Source organism: Panthera onca, chromosome F1 (genome assembly GCF_046562875.1).
Source record: "Panthera onca isolate mPanOnc1 chromosome F1, mPanOnc1 haplotype 2, whole genome shotgun sequence".
NCBI classification, from domain to species: domain Eukaryota; kingdom Metazoa; phylum Chordata; class Mammalia; order Carnivora; family Felidae; genus Panthera; species Panthera onca.
This window is the reverse complement of record NC_138355.1, coordinates 39329092-39351646: the sequence shown is the minus strand read 5'-3', so window position 1 is coordinate 39351646 and position 22555 is coordinate 39329092. Positions and strand designations below refer to the sequence as shown.

Sequence of the window (22555 nt, the reverse complement as noted above, 5' to 3'; positions counted from 1 at the left end):
ATGTACTACCATGATACATAAGGAAAATTCAGTACCTATTATATAGCTTGATATTTATTTTTCTAAAAGCATTTGACAAAGTGCTACTTCAAAGATTGATAAGTAGATTACAGTGTTGGAATATGAGGTAAAATAAGATGATGTTTAAAGAGCTGATTTGGGCCCATAAAAATAACTTTCTGTATACTCAGTACTTAATTTCAGATACTAATTTATAACACGTATTTCAAAATTCATTGTGTAATAATTCTAAAAATTTAAATTAGAAATTTATCATGTAATGGCAAAACACTAGATGGTTATGTAGTTATTTATTTATTCAACCAACATTTATTTGGTAAGTACTATTTGAAAGTCCACTTGCCATGTGATGGTTAGTTTTTTCATATTTGTTATAGATTTTAAAACAATTGACACATTTCCCTAAGGTATTATTGTACACAGAAAAATTGTAACTTTATGGTGGAGAAGCCCAGCAGACCCCACCTTAACCAGATGATCAAGGTTAATGTCACCAGCAGTAGTAACATAAATTGACATTATGAACTCCCTGATGAGAGTCATTGTGGATACAATCACCCCTATGGTATTCTTGCCAAAATATATAACCTCCATCTAATAATAAGTGTACATCAGATAAGCCCACATTGAGGAGCATTCTACAGTATGATTGGGCAGTACTCTCCAAAAGTGTCTAGATCCAAAGAAAGACTGATGAACCACAACTGGAAAAGACTGGATTAGATCCTGGAATAAAAAGAAGACCGTTGTAGAAAAACCACTGTAACCTAAGTATAGTCTGTAGATTATTTAGTAGTATTATAACTACTGTAACTATGTCAATTTCTTGCTTTTGATAAATGTGCCATGGTAATATAAGATGTTATCATTAGGGGAAGTTGAGTGAAGTTTATGTGGGAACTCTCCATTCTGTTTTTGCATTCCTGTAAACCTAAAACTATTTCAAAATAAAAATTTTAAACAGATTCTTAAAAAAAAAATGCCAATAGGACACTCACATTAAGGTATCTTAATATTTTCTTAACAGAGTCTCTTTCATGTCACTATTATTATCCTTTGTGTTACGGTTTCTCCTGAAAGGATAGCTTTTGTTACAGGTATAATGAAAAGAATCCTTGCTCTATTCCTCTTTAATGTACCTTTCTTGTATACGTATTTTTGTATTTGTGATATACTTTCTATTTTTTCCCTCCTTTTTTTCTAGGCTATTTCTTCAGTGTCCTTTAGAGTCACAGTTATCTCCCACCTCTCCCCTAATGTTATAGTCCCCTCTTTATCCTTAGACATCTCAGATATCTCCCTGGGGGGTTCTTATGTAAGACCACACTGATTAATTACCTTTATGTGATAAGTCCCCAGCACATCTTTATCACAGAGTCACTGTGTGTAGTCACATAAATGTAAATACATGTGTGTGTTTGCCTAGTATATATCTTCATGATTATGTGTATATACATATACATACTCACACCCATACATACACATACCTCACCCATATACATACTTACATCTGTACATGTACACACATACATGTCCCTCCTGCATCCTTTCTTCTGGGAACTAGTGCTACCGTGTTGCCTAAACCAGATAATGAGGAGTGTTCTTTTCCCATGTGTTCACTGCTGACCTTTCTTGCATCCAGTTTCCAGTTGTTTACTATGTTCCATTGATTGATCTTTCTAAATATTGCTTAGATTGTTTTATTCTCTCATTTCAATGTCAATGACTTATGTTGGATAACTGATAACTGTTTTTAGCCACCGTAAGCTATCCTCCATTCTATATTAACAATTGTTCTTTCTGAAAAGCAAATCTTGTCTTTTTCCTATTATATTTAGGATAAAGTTCAAACCCCTAGCCTGGCACACAAAATCTTTCTTCCCCTTTTGTCTGGAATACCTGTCCAGATGCCTTTGCTACAGCCATTCTAAGTGATTTACTGTTAGGTCTCTGAAAACGATTTCATGTCTTCATGAACAGCCCACATTGAGGGGCATTCTACAATACGATTGAGCACTACTCTCCAGAAGTGTATAGATCACCAGCGGCAAGGAAAGACTGATGAGTTACAAATGGAAAAGATAAGATTAGAGCCTGGGAATAAAACAAGACATTAGTAGAAAAACCAGTGTAACCTGAATACAGTCTGCGGATTATTTAATAGCACTATATCTATGTTAATTTCTTACTTCTGAAAAAAAAATAACTTGGATTGTAATAGATGCTTAACAAAGAGCGGGAGAGTAAAGGACAGTAATTATGAAGAAATGAAAATAACATTTGTTGAACCTGATCTATGAACTTAGATTGTAATCCAGGTTAATTTGTTTGGCTTTCTCGAGTTGTAAGCTCTGTAAAGAAAAGGATCATTGTTTTTATCCTAATATTTAATACATGATAGACATTAATATTGTCAAATAAATAAAAACTGTTGAGTGACTCCTTGTTATAAGGGATATGAAAATGTCTTGACAGTTTTGATGGAAGAGCTTATAAAATTGATTGTAATGACGCTAATTTAGGGATAATACAAAACTTGTAGGAGTCAAGTGTTACTGTCAAATAACTGTCAAGTTACTGTCAAGTGTTACCGAATGGTGTCTGTAACTTAAACGTGGAGTCACATAACGGTGTAGGGTGTAGAAATGAAAATTCAGTGACATCCAGTGTACTCTGTATACTTTGTGTTATGGCCCACTTTCTCTGACTTACAAGATGTTGAATAAAAGGAGTGAGTCAAAGGGTGCCTGGGTGCTCAGTGGGTTAAGCGTCTGACTTTGGCTCAGGTCATGATCTCATGGTTTGTGAGTTCGAGCCCCACGTCGGGCTCTGTGCTGACAGCTCAGAGCCTGGAGCCTGCTTCAGATTGTGTGTCTCCCTCTCTCTCTCTGCCTCTCCCCCACTCACATTCTGTCTCTCACTCTCTCAAAAATAAATAAACATTAAAAAATTTTTAAAAAGGAGTGAGTCAAAAGCCATGTCTTCCTTTTATGTCACCTAGCGATTTTGGAAGATTTTAGAAAGCTTTTAATGTAAGTAATAGAATCCTATGAATTTCTACACCCTTAAAGGAAGCATGAAGGTACTTATGTATGGTATGTAATCTATAGCTAAGATCAACATATGCATTACTACTAAAGATTCAATAGGTTTGGAGTATTTGGAAACATTTGATATGTGAATTGTTGGGAGATGGTAATTGTATGATGCACTTATTTCATAACATGAAAAAATAATAAAACAATGTGGCATAGGAAAGATATGGAGACTTACTATCGGGAGGAAGAAATACACAAGGGGAGATAGCTTATCAGGACGAGGTATATATATACCTTTTTTTTTTTTTAGCATCCTTTGCTAACTTATTTCAATTAGTATTTTAAAAAGTGTTTCTCTAAATGGGGTCTCAAATGATCAGCATCAGTTTACCAATACAAATGGATATTCTTGAGTCTCATCTTCAAAATGTCTGGTTCAAGATGCCTGGATTAAAACCCAGGAATCTACATTATTAATGAGGTGCCATAACAATATATACACTAAAGTTTTGGAAACAGTCATCTAATTATTCTGTATTCTCTCAAGTCAGCAGTATAACTTGAGTGTCTACTATATTTGAGGTAGTGTTCTGGGTGTTAAGATATATTGGAGAACAAGGAAAAATAGAATTATCTGACTTTGTGAATCTTTTATTTTTAGTAGGTAGAGGACAAACAATAGATAAATTATGTGGGGTGTTCAAAGATGATTAAGTACTATGGAAAAGTAAATAGAACAGGAAGGGGGGTCCTATTGGGGGTTAGGGTGGAATTTAAAATAGTGTAGATTTTCATGGAATATGTGGCATTTGAACAACTACCTGAAAGGTGGTCAAAGATAGAAGCCGAGAGGAAGATTTGGAAAGCTGTTGCTGTAATCTTGGTGAGAAGTGATGGCATTTAAGAACTGGCTCAGGAAAGAGGATAACAGCTGAAGTCAGATTATGGATCCACTTTGAAGATAAAGTCAGTGGATATTCTGAAAGATTTAATATGAAATGCGAGAAAGAAGACTCCCAGGTGTTTCCATGATTTCTTGTCTAAGAAACTGGTAGAATAGCTGTCATTCTACTGAAATGGGGAAGATTATGGGCAGGAAATATTTTGGTTAGAAGAATGAGTTGAGTTTGGGCCATATTAAGCTTGAGATGTCTATTAGACATCCAACTAGGATATTGGTTAGCAAATGGATAAGTAAGGCAGAGGAGAAAATTATACTAGAGATAGAAATTTGGGCGTCATCAGCATGGAGAGAACTTAAAGTCATTAGACTGGAGACCAAGTGAAATTATCAAAAGAGTGGCTATAAAGAGAAATGGCAAGAGGCCCATGGACTGGAAAATAGCAGAAGGCAATGGTGAAGGAGGCCAAGGGAGAGTGAGTGATCAGTGATGTAGGAGAGAATTCAGAGCAGTAGAGAAAGAATACCAAAGAAGAAGGGATCAACATTGTCAAAGTCTTGTGACAAGTGAATAAAAATAAGGATCTGGAATTGACCAGTGAATTCAGTAATGTGGAGACCGGATGACCTCAGCAAGCGCAAGTTTGTTGAAATGGTGAGGCAGAAATTGTGGCTGAAGTATGGGAGAAGAAGTGAAGATAAAAATACTCACAGCTCTTTTGAGATTTACTGTAAAGCACAATGCAGAAATGGGCATGGCTAGAGAAGTAAATGGGGTCAAGAGGAGAAATAACGTGTGTGGAGCCTGGTGGGATGATCTGGTAGATACAGAAAGCTATATTCGGGAAAACGGAAAAATTGTTGGTGGAGTTGGTCGTTGTGAGGAGCAGTTACTTCATGCACAGCAGGACAGAAGGCACAGACAGGGAGAGGACGAGACGAAGGGGCTGGGCACATGTGCTGCTTGGAGCTTGCAGAATTTCTCTCTTAATGGCTTCAGTTTGTTTGTTTGTTTTTCTTACAGGTAATTAGGAAGCACGATCAGCTGAGAGGGAATGGGAGAAGTGGTTGGGTATTTAAGGAGGGAGAAAATACGAAGTCAGAGAGTGAATGGACTCGAGAAAAAACAGAATTGTCTGGCATCATTCAGAGCACGTTGGAAATGGCAGGTTGTGACTTTAAAATGAGAGTGGTCATCATGGTTGTCTGGATTTTCTCTCAATACCCAGAGCTTCCTACAGACCTACTGATTACATGCGTGCTCCTGCACCAGGGCGTTATTTATGCCGGTGGCTCCCTTTTCCTGGGATCGTCTTCTCCCATAAACTATGTGGCCTACTTCCTCGCTGCTTTCAAGTCTTGACTCAGATGTCACCTTCATCATAATATCTGCCCTGACCACACTGTTTAAAATTGGAAGTTCCTTGCCCCAAACTCCCCAACCTTCCTTATGCAATTCTATCTTACTGTCCGACATTCATCACCTTCTAACACGCTACGTAATGTATTACCTTTTTTTATTTCATGCTTTCACTCCCCTTCTCCCCCACTAAATATTTAAGCATCACAAAAGATTTTTTTGTTATTGAATTATAATTGACATACAATATTAGTTGCAGATGTGCAAGATAGAGATTCAGTATTTTTATATATTATGAAATGATAATGATAGGTCTAGTCCCCATCTGTCCCCATACAGAGTCATTACAATACTATTGACTATATTCTCTATGCTGTTCTTTACATCCTTGTGACTTATTTGATTACTGGAAGTTTGTACTGAATCCCTTTACCTGTCTCACCCATGCTCCCACCCCCTTTTCCTCTGGCAGCAAGCAGTTTGTTCTCTGTATCTGTGAGTCTGTGTCTGTTTTGCTTTGTTTTGTTCATCTGTTTTGCTTTTTTAGATTCCGCATATAAGTGAAATCATACAGCACTTGTCTTTCTCTTACTTCACCTAGCACAATACCCTCTAGGTCTATCCGTGTTGCAACAAATAGCCATATTTCATACATTTTATGGCTGAGTAATATTCTGTTGTATATATACACACTACATCTTCTTTATCCATTCATCTATCAATGGACACCTAGGTCGCTTTCATATCTTGGCTGTTGTCATAATGAATATAGGGGTACATACATCTTTTTGAATTAGTGTTTTCATTTTCTTTGAATAAATACCCAAAAATATTTCTTTCAGTAAATATCCAGAATTGCTGGACAGTGTGGTAGTTCTGTTGTTAATTTTTTTAAGGAACCTCCATACTGTTAGCGGCTGTACCAATTTGTATTCCCACCCACAGAGCACAAGGGTTTCCTTTCATCCACATCCTCACCGACACTTCTTGTTTCTTGGGTTTTTTTTTTTTTTTTTGATAATAGACATTTTGACAGTTTTGAAATATCTTGATTTGATGTTCATTTCCCTGATGATTCATAATACTGAGCATCTTTTCAAATACCTATTGTCCGTCTGCATTTCTTCTTTGTAAAAATGTCTATTCCGGTCCTCTGCCCATTTTAAAAAACATTTTTTTTTTTGTTATTGAGTTGTATGAGATCTTTATATAATTTGGGTATCAGTCTTTTATCTGTTAATATCATATGCTAATATCTTCTTCCATTCCATAGGTTGTCTTTCAATTTGTTGATGGTTTCCTTCACTGTGCAAAAGATTCTTGGTTTGACATAGTCCTGTTTGTTGATTTTTGCTTTTATTGCCCTTGCCTGAGGAGACATACAGTCGTATCTCAAGAAACCAGAAAGTCTCAAATTAAACAATCTAAGTTTAAAGGAACTAGAAAAAAGAACAAAGTCCAAAGTTAGTAGAGGGAAGGAAATAATAAAGATCAGAGAGGAAATAAATGAAAATAAAGACTTTAAAAAAAACATTAGAAAAGATCAATGAAACTAAGACCTGGTTCTTTGAAAGGATAAATGAAATACTAACCTTCAGTAGGCTCATCAAGAAAAAAAGAGAGCTCACGAGGGCTTGAATTTTTGTCTTTTTTTTTTTCATTTCTGTATTTCAGGCATCTAGAAAAGTACCTGGCCTGTAGTAAACATTGAATTATATTGAATTAATGATTGAATTAATTAATGGTATTGAATGATATTGAATTAATTATATTGAATTGAATGATTAAATTAATTAATTCTATGGTCTGGTGGTCATGAAGTTTAACTGACTTCATTTTGTTGCAAATTATTTAAAGCCTATCCGTTGATATATCCTGGAGGATACTGTTGTTCCATCAATGTTGTTTTAAATTATCAGTTCTAATAATAAATTGCACTGAATGGGTTTTTTATACTCTTCAAAGTGTTTTCCTGTTCATTATACCATGGTAGTGTAATTTAGTATTTTTACAGTTTTATTTACCTAATATTTGAAATGGAATAAAAATAACAGTTTATTTCTATTTCCTCATGTGCTTAATTCTCTAGGTTTAGCTCTAAACTGACCCACCTTATTCCCATTTGTTGTAGCAGTTTGTGTTTATATATAGCTACTAACCGAATGCCTTGCATCTAGCAGGTGTCTATAGATATCTGTTGACTTAATTTATTGTAACACTTTAGTGTAGTTTTCACTAACCTGTCAAGGTTTACTGAGCATTTATAAGAAGAAATATTTAAATTAGACTACTTATTCTTTTTTAGCCCTAAAGCATTATATAGAAGAGAGATTTTAAAGATCCGCTAGAAATGAATGTATTTGAAGCATAATGTTTTACTGTATGTAAATGTTTTCTCTAAATTGCTAAAGATTTCTGACTCATTAAAAATGTATTTTTCTCTAGCTCTCAAGCCTTTATTATGCTGGTTATCTTACATTTGTGCCCAAGAAGAGTTTCTAATATGAGATAAATTTTGAAATATGTTAATTTTTCCTCCAGGCTGAAAAAGGAATTGGGGAGTATAGATTTGTTTACTGGGATTCTCCAGTGCCTCTGCTGCTTTGCTTCAGTAACAAGACTGTCACGTTAGCACAAAAAACAGCACTTCATTCCCACTTCCCCAGCTTGGTAAAGAATTGCACCACCGACCCTCTCTCCCCAGAACAGTGGTTTTTTTGAGCTCCTTTAAAGTCAAAATCTTTAAAAATCATATAAGAATATTAAAATTTAATTATTGTCATCCTCAGAGTGTTGATGGATTGATGGCAATTAAATATTTATGTAACATATGTCTAGACCACTAAAGGCATTTAGAACACTGACTGATTAATAGCATAACTTGTTTTGGATTTTTAGATTAAATGCCAGAAATGCACGGACTGGTGAAGAATTAAAGACCTGTGAAAAGCATACAATTTGTCTCATAGAGGAAAGATACATTGTCTACTGGCCATATATTTAAGTTTACTCTGTGAATCTGATCAGAACATATTCTTTATATATACATCGATTCACAGACTATATATATAGTTATATATATTTGTATATAGAAACATATATATATATATATATATATATATATATATATATATATATTTGTAAAGAAGCTTACCACTAAGTCTACTCTTTATATTTTGTTGCATTTTTTTAACGTTTATTTATTTTTGAGACAGAGACACAGCATGAACGGGAGAGGGCAGAGAGAGAGGGAGACACAGAATCGGAAGCAGGCTCCAGGCTCTGAGCCATCAGCTCAGAGCCTGACGCAGGGCTCGAACTCATGGACCACGAGATCGTGACCTGAACTGAAGTCGGCCGCTTAACCGACTGACCACCCAGGCGCCCCTATTTTGTTGCATTTTTAAAACCTTTATTTTATATCGAATTGTATTTTAAAAATCAATGTGGTGAATGTCCATTTTCATTTAACAATATTATTCACTGAAGCCCACTTAAGACAATAGATAATTTCTTTAAATGGACTTGGTTTCATATTAAGATGGTTATTTGAAGGTCAGAACATTTTGAAAAAGCTTAGCAATTACAGTATCACAAAGAGTAGCAGGAAGTAGTTTTGCTACTTAAAACATTTATCTTATAACCTGTCACACTACTTTAAGATTGGGTCGTAAGGGGACACCCGGGTGGTTCAGTTAAGTGTCGGACTCTTGATTCGGCTCAGGTCATGATCTGAGTTGAGCCCCGCATTGGGCTCTCTGCTGTCAGCATGGAACCTGCTTCGGATCCTTTCTGTCTCTCACTCTGCCCTTTCCCTGATCTCTCTCTCTCTCTCTCTCTCTCAAAAATAAACATTAAAAAAAAAAGATTGTGTCCTAAGGACTAATAAAATTCTTGCAATTATTGACGATTTGGAGGGAATATTATTACTGATCTTGATAATTATGTATATCCTTATTTTAAAAAATTTTATCTACTTATAATTTATAAGAAAATTGTGGAATCTGTGCTATGGAATTATGTCTATGATTTTTTTGAGATTTCCAATTATGTTATTTATGATTTGGTGTGATTATTTAGCATGTTTAGTTTCAGGTTTTAATTTTCACTTCTGGAATGAAAAGCAAAATATTAAGATTTATGTAAAAAGCATCATCTTAATGCAAACTCTTAAATTCCTTTAAAAATCTACTTGCAACCTAATGTTATGTTTTATCTGTGGCACTTTCATTGTTATTAACAGTGTTACTTGTAATTACTTGCAATTCCAAACCAATTCTTCCAAAACTAACAATTACAAAGATACGTGTTTACTATTATATGGGTAACTACTAGCCAAGCGACAGTTTACAGCACATTATAGAGTCATAACTTTCCAACAGATAATATTTTTTAGTTCAAAATTACTTCTCTGCAAAGTAGCTAAAAATGCTCTTATCGTTTTTTACTTACTATGAAATCCTCCAGAGTTACTAGAACGGAGTGACCATGGACCCACTCCACTTGAGAAAAAAGAAAAAAGGTGTTATTGGTTATTGAATTAAAAATAGAAAAAGGAATTTAGAGAACTGTTGCCATCAGCATTTTTCTCCATTAATACCACTTCTCAGCTTACTCCTCGGTGTCTGCATTTGGGTGTACATATATAGAATATATACTACAAAATCCATCTATTTTAAAAACAAACATTTTCATGAAAGATAAGTGTCTGTCACTGACAGGATTGTTTGCAGAGTCAGTGATAACACGTGGCATTTTACCAAGTGATTAATTTTTATTGGCTCGATTCATGAGTTCAGTAACACGAAGTAGTTACTCATGCTCGAAAATGCATAATCAGTAAATAGTTTGGGGATTTATCTCTTTTTAGACGATGAACTGTTCCACTCAAACTAAAATGGATGGATTATTTCTAGTAAACATAAAAATGAAAACCTTTTAAAAAGTCTTGTAGTCTTAATCTTTTAAAGCAAATTAAGTCCCTTAAAAGGATGTCTTACTTTGTGCCATTCGTCAGTAATGTATTACTTAAAATTTATCATTTTGCTTCACCTTATTTTTTTCACAACGATACTTAGTCCATCAAATTAGACCACTATAGTTTGATTTATAATGTTATGTTGAAAATCTGTGAAAGTCAAATTTTGCAAGCATTTTAAACCACTTTATTTTCAAATTAACCATTTATTATATGTAGCCGTACATTGTTACCACCTTTTATCTCAAGATAGAATGAAATGCATGATTCTATATGTTGTAATTAGTTACCTTTAAAATCGTGTAAATATAGGACTGTTCACAATGTTTCGGTATACTTCAGTCTTTCAGCAGACATTCATTTCAAGCTATATGTTAAGCATTTGGCAGATATTAAAGATACACACATGAGACAGACAGTGATCCTGTACTCAGGAAACTCAGAAATTAATAGTGATTGAAAGGTGATGGTGGTCGTGGGAAAAATGGATTTTAGTATTTAACATTTATTCTGTGCCTGCAGTCTGGGTACTTCGTATCGTTTCATTTAACCCTTACAAAACACTAGAAGATATTTATTATTATTCCCATTTTATAGAGGGGAAACAGAGACTCAGAGACAAGTTTCCCAAGATCATAAAGCTAGTAAGTGGCAGAGATGTGATGTAAGCTTTTCATTCTCCAAACTCCATGTTCATATTTGTTTATACTATCGGAAATTTTTTGAACGCCAAGCATAACGAGACTAAAAATGGGTAATCTGTGGTACCTAGCTCTCAAAATTTTCTAATTTTTATGAAAGCAATTTATACTAAAAAAAAAAAAAAGCTATGACTATATATCCTTTTAGGCTATGTCTATTTAAACCCATCTTGCCACCTCTTGGGTCAAAATTAATCTGTAATAATATAAAAGTAGTTAAACCACATTTTGAACTGGAAACTGTTGATTCATTTGTGTCTTAATTTTGGTCTGTAAGAGATTTCTGTTCCAAAGTCTTTTAACTGGTGTAACTTACTGCTATTAAATAGTTAAACCATTAAATGTTAAATTGCTGCCTGAGGAAAACTGTATTGCTCTATAGAACTCCATTAGTTTTGTTCATTTAAATAGAAAACTGTATTTTTTTTTAAACTAGAACAGAGTGTGAGAATTTTTTAAACGTCAAGGTACTTTATTTTAATTTGACTAAATTTGAAATTTTCAGGATAAAAAAAAATTGTAGCCAGGATTAATTCCAGCATGAAAACGAACATTTTATATCAGTCTCCAAATCTTCAAGTCTACGCTTCAGACATCATTTAAATCTTTCTTATGGTTACCCTTTGTGTCTTATGCAAGGGAGGCTTAAAGATACTTTACCTTCATTATGAATGGAGAAACCTCAAAACATTTGTAATATTTTTTTATAATCCAAGAAAGAGAAATTTCAGATGCCATAGATCAACAAAATAGAAAGTAACCAAATGCCAGTAAATAGTACATTCTTTTTCTTATTAATGAAGTAAGAGTCTGTACTGTACATTTTTTATTTAATAAATTAGCTGTTATTTATTAAGTGCCTGCTATTTCAATGTTTGAGAGTTTTCTTGTCACGTACATGTAGATGTGTGTATACATGTACATATATGTGCATATTTTATATTTATGAGTGTCTGATATGGATCTTTTGATATAAGTGAAAATTTAATCCTATGAAGAAAGTGAAAATTAACATATTTGACACTTTTTAATTTCAGTTTATTGATGGTCGACTGGCAAAATTAAATGCAGGACGGGGTTTCTCTGATGTATTTGAAGAGGAAATCACTTCAGGTGGCTTTTGTGGAGGTAAAGACTAGTTTCAGTATGATTATCCATTTTCTGAGTAGCGATTGCCTTGACTTTTGCTCCTGTATCTGATACAATCTACTTCCTAAACAGTTGTATTTTCTTAAACATATAATGTTTTAGATACATTTTTTTCATCTTATAAGAGCTGTGGTATTAACTTATTTCATTATTCAAGGTGTTAAGATGGTCTCATGAATTGGTAGTTGTTTTCTTGGATAATCTCTTAATAGTAGTAGAACGAAATGTCACTGAAATGCAATTAGTTTATATCTTCCTTTAGTATTCTCCGCTAAAAAACCCACAGTGCTGGCTAATACTAAGTAAGAATTAAAGACCTGAGATCATAGTTGAAATATTAGATTGTAATATAATAGAAAACAAAAGATTTGAATACCACAGCTGCTTTTACATTTTAAGTGAGTGTGTTGTTATAGAAGCCTTTACCTTTTTTTTGCTTTGCAGAACACTGCAGCATGAGGAAAAGACTTTTCAGTTTACCATCCCATGTGCTTACACTTGTCACTGTAAAAAGTGCTCACTAACAAATGGAAGGCGTCGTATTATTTTGTATGTGTGAAACATAAGTTAGGTGATATTGCATTTTTATTTAATATAATGAAACTTAATATAATTAGTTACACTATTTGATATGTAAGTATTCAAACAATGTTGTAATTTCTAGGCAGTTAATGACTTACGAACTGGTACTTTGTACGTGATTGCTCCGGTATATAGTCCTGACTCTGGCAGAGAATTTTGCTGGAGTCCTTGAAATGTCATATGCATTCATTCAGCCAGTATTTGTGCTAAGTATTTACTATGTGCTAGGCACTGTTCTAGATAACAGGGTGAACCAAACAAACAACAATCTCTGGTGTGTTCATTTTCAGCTGGCATAATAGTAATTTTTTCTATTTATTTGTACAAGGTTTAATTTGGGAAAAAAATGTCTTTATGTGTGAATAAATAGTTGCTAGAATTGAGAAATAAAACATGAAAAGACATAGTAATAAGTACTCATCTACACATTTGCCAAAATGTGATTTTATTCTCAAATAAGATTTATTTTTGCTCCATAAAAATACACAAAACATTGAGATAACTTGTTCGTGAAGAGAGGTCCAAATGAACTAAGCATATGGATCCTCCTCTGGTGTAAGTACAGCATTTCATTGAAAGCATTTAGCTTTGGGAAAAACTTAGTTTACTTGACTCAGCAAGTCAACCAAGTGTGGAATCATTCAGCTCCTTGCTTTCCTCAGCTCATGGGTAAAAATTTAGCTTCAATGGAACTTTTGTGTTAAAATAAGGCTTTTTTACTTTTCAACTCAGACAAGCAAAATATTGTCAGCTCATGGACAAATTGCTTGAGGCATCTATTCAGTATTTATATAACTGCTGTCTCATTATTTTTATGACCCGTGGGGCTAGTATCTTCTATGGAATTGAAGATGACATCTTGTGACAGTAATGGGTAGAACTATGATCGTTTTGTATAGTTAAATTCTGTAGTCTTAACCATTGGTCCAGATTCCTCTGTAATAGAATAGAATAGAAGGTAGATGGGTTTTCTGGTGTGAGAGGGGTTACTAACATTGTTCAATAAAGGGCTTATGGTTTAAAAAGAATGGAACATTGATCGCCAGCTGGCATCTGACTTAGAGACTGCTATATTTTCAGTACAATTTCATGCCAACCACTTTATTGTCCCTCCTTAAAATTAAAAAGGTTTTGAACACTTACTTTAGTTTGGTGGGAGGGTGGGCAATACTGATTCAAAAGGAAAGCATAGTTCAACAAATATTAATTTCAATGTGTACAGCAAGAAAGTATATTAAAAATTGTGCCTAGCTATTAAGTATTATTTTTAATTATTATATTTTAGGTTATTATTTTAGAGATACAGAGAGCTTATTTTTAGTATAAAATAAAGCACAATTTATTAGGACTTGAAATAAAAATGTGAATAATCTAATAAAAATTAGTAATGTTCTTATAAACGATGATATATATATGAAAGAACATTAGACATTTGTCATGTAGACTGCATTTGTAAGAAATAAGATGTCTTTATCATGATATTGAACTATTTTTCAAAGAAGTAAATGGTTATAACTGCCGCTTCTCTCATAGTAATAATTATAATTGTTCCTACTTACTGAATATTAATATGTGACAGAATCTCTTACAAGAGCTCTACAAACTTGATCTCATTTAATCCTCACAGCACCTACGAAATAGTTTGATTACCTATCCCTGTTTTTATGAGGGCACTTATCTCAGTAATTTGCTCAAGGTCACACAGCTAGTAGTGCTAGGATCTGAACTCAACATGTATCTGTCTGGCTTCCAAGCTCTTGCTTTAATAACTATAATATATTGCTTTCTTATGATAGGAGATCTTCTTAATTAGAAGACACTCAGTAAACAAGAGTAGTAGTCAAGACTTCTCTACTGTGATTGGATAAAAGTAAAATTCCTGTCTCTTGATTATCTGTTGAAGATTTTTGAAACATAAAGCCCTAAGAAAGATCACCGTAAGAGAAATCGACATTCATTAAAGCTGAAGAAAAAATTATGTTCCTTTAAGCAAAAATAGTTAGGGAATTTCAGAGAAGCATCTAATTTCTCCCCTTTCTGTGTCATTGCAACGGCTAGTTGCATGCTAGTATATGTGGTTGTGATAAAGTTAATATGAGCGTGGTGGAACCGTGTAATTATTGAATTACACATTCAATCTAGATTCACATTGAATCTAGAACTGTGGTTAAAGACTGAAATGCACACAGATTTCCAAAATCTGTTTGCTATCCTGTGAGTCCCTGTGGTCAGGACTGTGAAGAAATCCCTGTTACTCCCAATTGTTTTTCATGAGACCTTTGTAGAACACTCAACCTTAAGAGGAAAGTAATGTAAATATCAGGAAGTATGTAAAGGGAAGAGTATCCATGGAGGCTAAAAGGTAATAAAAGGGGACATAAGTAGAGCAGAGGATGCAGTAAACACAGATATTGGTCTATGAAAGAGTAGCTAAGGAATACTGAGTAGTTAAGAACATGGAGGTGGTTTTTTGTATTTTTTTTTTTTTTCATTTAAAATAAGGCTAGTTTTGGGGCGCCTGAGTGGCTCAGTCGGTTGAGCGTCCGACTTCGGCTCAGGTCACGATCTCGCGGTTCGTGAGTTCGAGCCCCGCGTCGGGCTCTGGGTTGATGGCTCAGAGCCTGGAGCCTACTTCCGGTTCTGTGTCTCCCTCTCTCTCTGCCCCTCCCCCGTTCATGCTCTGTCTCTGTCTGTCCCAAAAATAAATAAACGTTAAAAAAAAATATTTTTTTAATAAATAAATAAAATAAGGCTAGTTTTTAAATCCCCTTCCAATTATTTAGACTTAAAAAAATAGAAATATTTTCAGATTGATTTTATATAGAAGCATGTAGTTATTCTTCATTAGTAGCATTTGTCTCTTAATTACTTTCTGATATATTTCTGATCAGTCTTTTATTTGTATAGTAGTATTTCTTTTTCTTTTCTTTTTTTTTTTTTTTTTTTTACTGACTAAGGCATCAGAGGAATTTGAAGAGATGGTAGGTGATCTTCAGTTTTAGTGACATTTTCCAGGCTTCACTGAACAATTTAGGTCAATTTATATACTTTTTGAACAGTAACTACAAATTACTAGAATTCAAACAAATACATTTGAAGATGAAGTCTTTGCACAAGGGGGAAACAAAGATATTTTGTCCTTGAGTGTGAGAAAATCACTTGTATGATGAATGAGAACAATGTTAAGAATTTCCTCAATAACACTTATTATTTCCATAATCCATTTACTTTAATGGAAAGACTCAGAGAGTTTTCTGGCATTCACATTAATTTTTTTGAGAAGAAAAACAGCCTCAAAAACATTTTTAAAGAATAATGTGTCTGTCTCATAAATTTTGTAGAAATAGAAGCTTTCAATCTGAAAGGCACTAAATTTAAAGAAACAAATATCATAATTTTTTTTAATGTTTTATTTATTTATTTTTGGGAGAGAGGGCAACAGACACGCAAGAAGGGGAGGAGTAGAGAGAGAATCCAAAGCAGCCTCCAGGTTCTGAGAAGAGCCCAACATCAGGCTTGAACTCATAAACCATGAGATCGTGACGTGAGCCGAAGTCAGACACTTAAGTGACTGAGCCACCCAGGCGCCCCTCTTTTTAAAAATTTTAAATAGGAGTACCTAAATTGTACCACATGTTTCCCTACCATTTTAAGTAGTTTATTTGGGGACTTCCTGTTTTCCCCATGCATATAATTCTGGATTATTATTGGTGATTCTGTCAACTGTTTCTTTTCAAAGTATCAGCTTTGAGCAGCCCCTTTTCCTTTCTAGTGTAATTACTTTGAACTGATACAGAAGAAATCTCATATATCTTAAGTTTTATCATATTTTATTTAGCAGTCTAAGAGGTAGAATTTCTGGGCTGAAGGACTATTTAACCAGGAATTCAAATACCCGGATTCTTATTATTCCTCAGTTGCTATCTTTGTGACCTAGGGCCACCTCAGAACCTTCAGTTTCCTCATTTGGCGAGTTATTGCAATAAAACTTGTATGTATGGTGTGTCTGTGATATGCTAGGTACTATACTAAGTAACATTGTAGCAACCAGGTTAAGGACTGGTCCCAAATAGCATAGTTTACAAAGATACAGTGGACTTGAGCCCCCTGATCTATTGGACTCCTCATTGAACTGTGCTTGGAATGTGCTGCTTAAGACACTACCTGCTTTGCCTATTTTAGAGTACAAAAACACAGCTCAAATAAGGTAATGTACGTAAAAACATTTAGTGGCCTGTGAAGAGCTGAATATGAGCTATTTTTATTCCTCACAACTCTAAATAAGATACTCTTCTCTAACTGCGCTGAAGTTTTCTGCTAGCTATTTTCTTTGTAGTTTGGAGCCTTTAAAAAATTGTTTTCTGGATGACAAGTATTCCAAAATGCTAAATAGTTATCACATAGAAGTTAGTGTTTTCTTTCCACTTTCTTAAATTCATTTTGGGAAGAGAATGAAAATAAAACTCTTCCCAGAATACTATAAGTGATAACCAGCCCTTAAATGTGTGATTTCTACCCAACCATTTATAGTAGAGAAGTTAAAAATATATGAACTGATGAGAACTTTGAATAGGTAAGCGTATATGAACAATCTGGATATAGTTATATTGTTTACTTTTTTGGTTAATAAAATCTCCTTAGAAATAAATACAATACAAATACAATAACTTGAATTTTTGTCATTTTGCAAGTGAAATATGATTTCAGAAAAATTGTTCAGGCCAAATACCACCTGGAACTCATAGGTTTTGAACAGTGCACATTTCACTTACACAGGCTATTTTAAGTAGACACTTTTTGCTATAATCATTTCACAAAATTAGAAAAAAAATATTTTGCCATATGTTTTCTTCCAGTTAAGTGCCGTGCTGAGTCGTAAGCAATGTTTTTAGCAATGGGGGTTGTTTCTTGATTTTTTTTTTAAAGTAGAGAAAGGTTTTTAATTACAGGAGTAATTTTAGAGCTGAACACATTTTGCCTGATGTTGGTTAGGAATGCAAAGAGAACAGCTGGAAATAAATTCTTGGGCTGGAATCATTCTGCCTCTGTTTTATGACAGCAAGGTAATGAATTTTTTAAAAGGACACAACTATACACAAGTGGAGAACATGTATGGTGACAGATTTAACTAGATTGATTGTGGTGATCATTTCCCAATGTATCGAATCATTATGCTCTATATCTGAAGCTGATATAATGTTATATCTAAGTTATACCTCCATTAAAAAAAGAAGAGACCTTAATCTGTTTTAGGGATTCTTTGTACCAGATAGTCTTTGAATAGCCATGTTTTTTAAGCATTTAAATGAAGAAGGTACATGAAATCTAAGCCTTGATATATATAAACATTACTTGAGATTGTGTTCTTTTTTTTGCCTTCTAATACCATTTTATTGATTAAATTACTGTACTTGGAACCAAATATATGATTACTAGGTTTTTAGAACTGGTTTTAAGGAGTCCACCTGTGATGAGCACCAAGTGTTGTACAGAAGTGTTGAATCACTATATTGTACACCTGAAACTACTATTACACTGTATGTTAACTAACTGGAATTTGAATAAAAATTTTTGAAAAAAGAATTGGTCAGCATTTGAACCTTCGTTTGTTTTATATTTCCTTGGATACTATATTTTCAACCTTGGATTTACAACTAGAGAGTATCTACAGAACTATGACTGTAGTTTAATTGCATTAAAGTAAAATTTGCTATCAATTAATGTTGATATTTAAAAACTATAGAATATTTTGTCTTCAAGGTTCTTTGCATTTTTAAAAACAATGTTTATTTATTTATTCTGAGAGACAAAGAGAGGGAGAAAGATTAAGAATCCCAAGCAGGCTCTGTGCTGTCAGCACAGAGCTCAACGTGGGGCTTGAACTCCTGAACCATGAGATCATGACGTGAGCTGAAACCAAGAGTTGGATGCTCAACCAACTGAGCCACCCAGTCGCCCCTGGTTTTTTGCATTTTTTAATTCCTTTTTAGTTTTTTCTTTCTCTGTGCACTTGCAATATTATTTTTAAGTGAACCTAATTGCATAAAAGAGGCAAACTTTTTAAAGATAACATAGACATAACACACAAAATATGGTATAAAAGACATAGGAACCTTGGATTTTAAAAGAGACAGCATATTTTTCCTCTCTGAATACAGCATTAAAACGAAAGAAGATAGAGTGTTTTGACATATTACCTTCATATGTGACTAAAGAAAACTGGGTCTGTTCTTGGAAATGCTAATTACCGTGTTTCTAAGAATTAGAGCAGTTTATTCTACAATACTATTGCCTTTTTCACAACATTGCAGATAAACAAAATTTGTTAAAATCCTGGACGTATTAGTTCTTGATGAATTTTAGTTGATGGATATATTTTAGATCAAATAGTCCTGACATCTTATTTTTATATATTCCAGGGAACCCGAGGTCATATCAACAGTGGGTGCATACAGTCAAGGTAATGATAACCCTCCACCACTTCTTCTTCCTTCACTCAAAATATATGGAGAAATGTTCACTAAAAGGATGCTGCTTATGCTTATGCTATTTATTAGCAATACTTAAAATGTTTGTGTATTTTGTCACATTTTAAATATTTTTATTTTACGCTATTATAGTTTGATATTCATAATTTTAAAATGGAAAGCTTTTGTTCAGAGATAAATGGCTTGTTTTGAAAATCAAGATGTTTTTGTCACTTTATATTATATCCTAGAACAAAGGAATTAGAAGGAGAAATAGGATTTGAGAGGAGTTTTATCATTTCTGGTAATGTGTTTTGTTAATACGATTTTATTAAATGTAAAACTCACCTCCAGAGATTTAGACTGTATTGCCCAACCTTAAAACAGTTGATAAACTGTTTGAGTGTATTTCTTTTTTTTTTTAATGTTTATTTATTCTTGATGGAGAGAGACAGAGAGACAGATAGACAGACAGACAGAATCTGAATCGGGCTCCAGGCTCTGAGCCGTCAGCACAGAGCCTGATGCGCTCGAACTCATGAACCGCGAGATCATGACCTGAACCAAAGTCGGATGCTTAACAGACTGAGCCACCCTGGTGCCCAGATTATATTTCTTTTCTTATCAAGTTTTAACTACATACCTATGATGGGTCCTATTGCTCTAGTCTGCCTAAACTGCAAAGATGAAATGATTTTTAAATCATGTATTATACCAACTAAAGGAATGGAGTAGAGGGTTTACATTTTATCTGAAATGACCATATATGGTATATGAAAGCTTGAAAAGACTAAATCTGAAGTAACTTCTATAGGTCTTTGTTTAATTTGTAAGTAAACCTCTTTTTCTGTGCTATTAATAATGCTTTGTTTTCAGGTTAATCTGGTTTTAAAATTTTTGGAAATACGTCTTTTTGTTTTGTTTGTTTGTTTGTTTGTTTGCAGAGAGGAGGTGCACTGTTTAACACAGCAATGACCAAAGCAACTCCAGCTGTACGGACAGCATATAAATTTGTAAGTTTTCTTATTGATAAAATTTTACATTTTCCTAGCTAACAGACACGTAAATCTAGAATACCTCCCATTTTTTTTCTTTCTTTAAAAAAAATGTTTTTTTAGTGTTTATTTGATTTTGAGAGAGAGAGAGAGAGAGACAGAGCATGAGTGGGGGCGGGGGGGAGGGCAGAGATATTGGGAGACACAGAATCCGAAGCAGGTTCCAGGCTCTGAGCAGTCAGACCAGAGCCTGACGCGGGGCTCAAACCCACAAACTGTGAAATCGTGACCTGAGCCGAAGTCAGACACTTAACCAACTGAGCCACTGAGGGACCCCCCATTTTTTCTCTAAAAAAAACTTTTTAAAAAATTTGTGGAGTTAATATTGATCAAAGTGAATTCAGTTATTGAAATTATTGTGTAGAAAGGATATTCCCTTCATGTAATTTAAAACCAATTCTTCATTTTATTTCAAAGCAATCAGGAAAATTGTGCACTCAAATTGCAACAGTCCCTAATGAAGTGCCATTTTTAGAGATTTGACTTTTTAATTTATTGACATATTTTAAATTCTCATTGTATACTGAGGTTCAAATAGAAAAAAAAAAAACAGAAAATTAGGGTAAGTTCTTTTCCCTCAAAGATGCTTGACTCTCCATAATTAAAATTCTTCAGTGATTCTCCATGGCTTATAATAAAATAAAAACAGCTGTATCAATAGCAATAACAATAAACAATTAATAAAATTAAAATCTCTTTAATGTGTTAACTAAGACCCTCAAGACCTAACCCCTTTTGTGTCCTGTTTCAATTCACCCCAATTCCCCGAGCTTACCCTCTCTCTCCAGATCCTGAGTGCTCCTCATTTCATGAATGCAAGATTTTCTCTTCTGCCTCTGTTCTTACACAATCCATTTCCACTACTTGGGACATTTATTTCTGGGTTTTGTCCACCGAGGAAACACTAATTCATCCTATAAGACTTAGTTTAGGCATTAGTTGTTTCCCTGAGAAAACATTTTCCAACCCCACATTCACAAGGTTTATATACCTCCCAGGTCCTCACAAGACCTTCAGACATACCTCTGTTTCAGCACAGGTTTTCCTGTGGGCATCTTCATCTCTAATATTAGACTAGAGCTACTTGAGGTAGGAGCTAGTAGATTCGTATTCAATGAAGTAATTTTTTAAATGCCACAGGTCATGTATATTTCATATTTCTAAAAAATATTCAGGGCAGTAGTTTTGATTTTATAAGAATTTATCTTCAAATGCTTTCTCAGTAAAGGAAATGATATGATTGAATTAGTAATGGAATAATGTATTTTAATAAGCGTAGAACTTATATTCTTGCTGTGATGTACAATTATGACAAATATGTGTAGCCACCATTATTGTTGAAAAAAAGTCAATTTCAAAGATTACATTTTATAGTAGCACAGCTAATCTACAGAGTTGATTCAAAAATATGGTGCCAAGATTCTGAACTCTTTGAAGCCTTATCATAAAAATAAAAGTAGGAAGGTTTCATCATTTTACCTTGGAAACATCAGCCTCTGCCTTTTGGTTGATTGTTTCATGGCTTTTCTGGAAAACCTCTCTGTGTATATCACTCTCACTATAATACTGGTGGTTTGATTTATATACAGTTTTGAAGAGATTTTAATTTTTTACAATGAAGTAGCACTTGGCTGCCATGTGAAACATCAGACTAGCCTTGTTTTTCACATTCATTTAAGATTCTAAAAAAGGTTTCCCAGTCAAGTGCCCTTCATTTAATTCCTTGAGCAAACACTTGAAGTTTTTCCTCAGGCTCAGAGAAAATGTATTGTATTATTTTGCTAAGTATGTGTTTCTTTCCTTAATTTCACTCATATTTTCCCACAAAAACCCAGAAATAAAGCAAACATATTTAAAACTTCATTCATTATTCATATTTCTATCTTTCTAATCAGTATTTTATTTTTTTGCTGAGAACGCTCTTCTGCAGAAGAGTCAAATGTTTCCAGATTAAAAATTGTGCTCTCTGAAAGATTATTCCCTAAATTGATTTCAGGCAATTTAAGGTCTTTAGAATATACCTAATCACTTTCCTTTATTTATCTTATGATCTTGTGATCATGTTGTACATGAATCAAGAAGTCAAAGAGATTTGGGACAAGAAAGCCAATTTGTGACTTTCATAGTTGTATCTAAAACTCATCTTTCCAGGCTGCTCATATTCTGAAATATGAACTCTTGAAATTCCTCCTTTGACCAGAAATTACTATGAACAAAACTCCCAATCTCTGTTGTATGGGTTTAACATAATTTATTTACTTGTGTTTCTATAGATAGTAAAGTTTTAAAAAAGGAACCATGTT

General features: G+C 33.8%; 1 protein-coding gene across 3 annotated transcripts in view; it reads left to right on the top strand.

Moving 5' to 3' along the window:
- Positions 1–22555, top strand: part of DENND1B (DENN domain containing 1B) — a 259688-nt gene that overhangs the window by 200364 nt on the left and 36769 nt on the right. For all 3 annotated transcript variants that reach the window (XM_078440761.2, XM_078440759.2, XM_078440760.2), the window contains 3 exons: positions 12037–12127; positions 19150–19190; positions 20142–20210. In XM_078440761.2, the coding sequence (XP_078296887.1) occupies positions 12037–12127; positions 19150–19190; positions 20142–20210 (201 nt within the window). The remainder of the gene's footprint in view (positions 1–12036; positions 12128–19149; positions 19191–20141; positions 20211–22555) is intronic.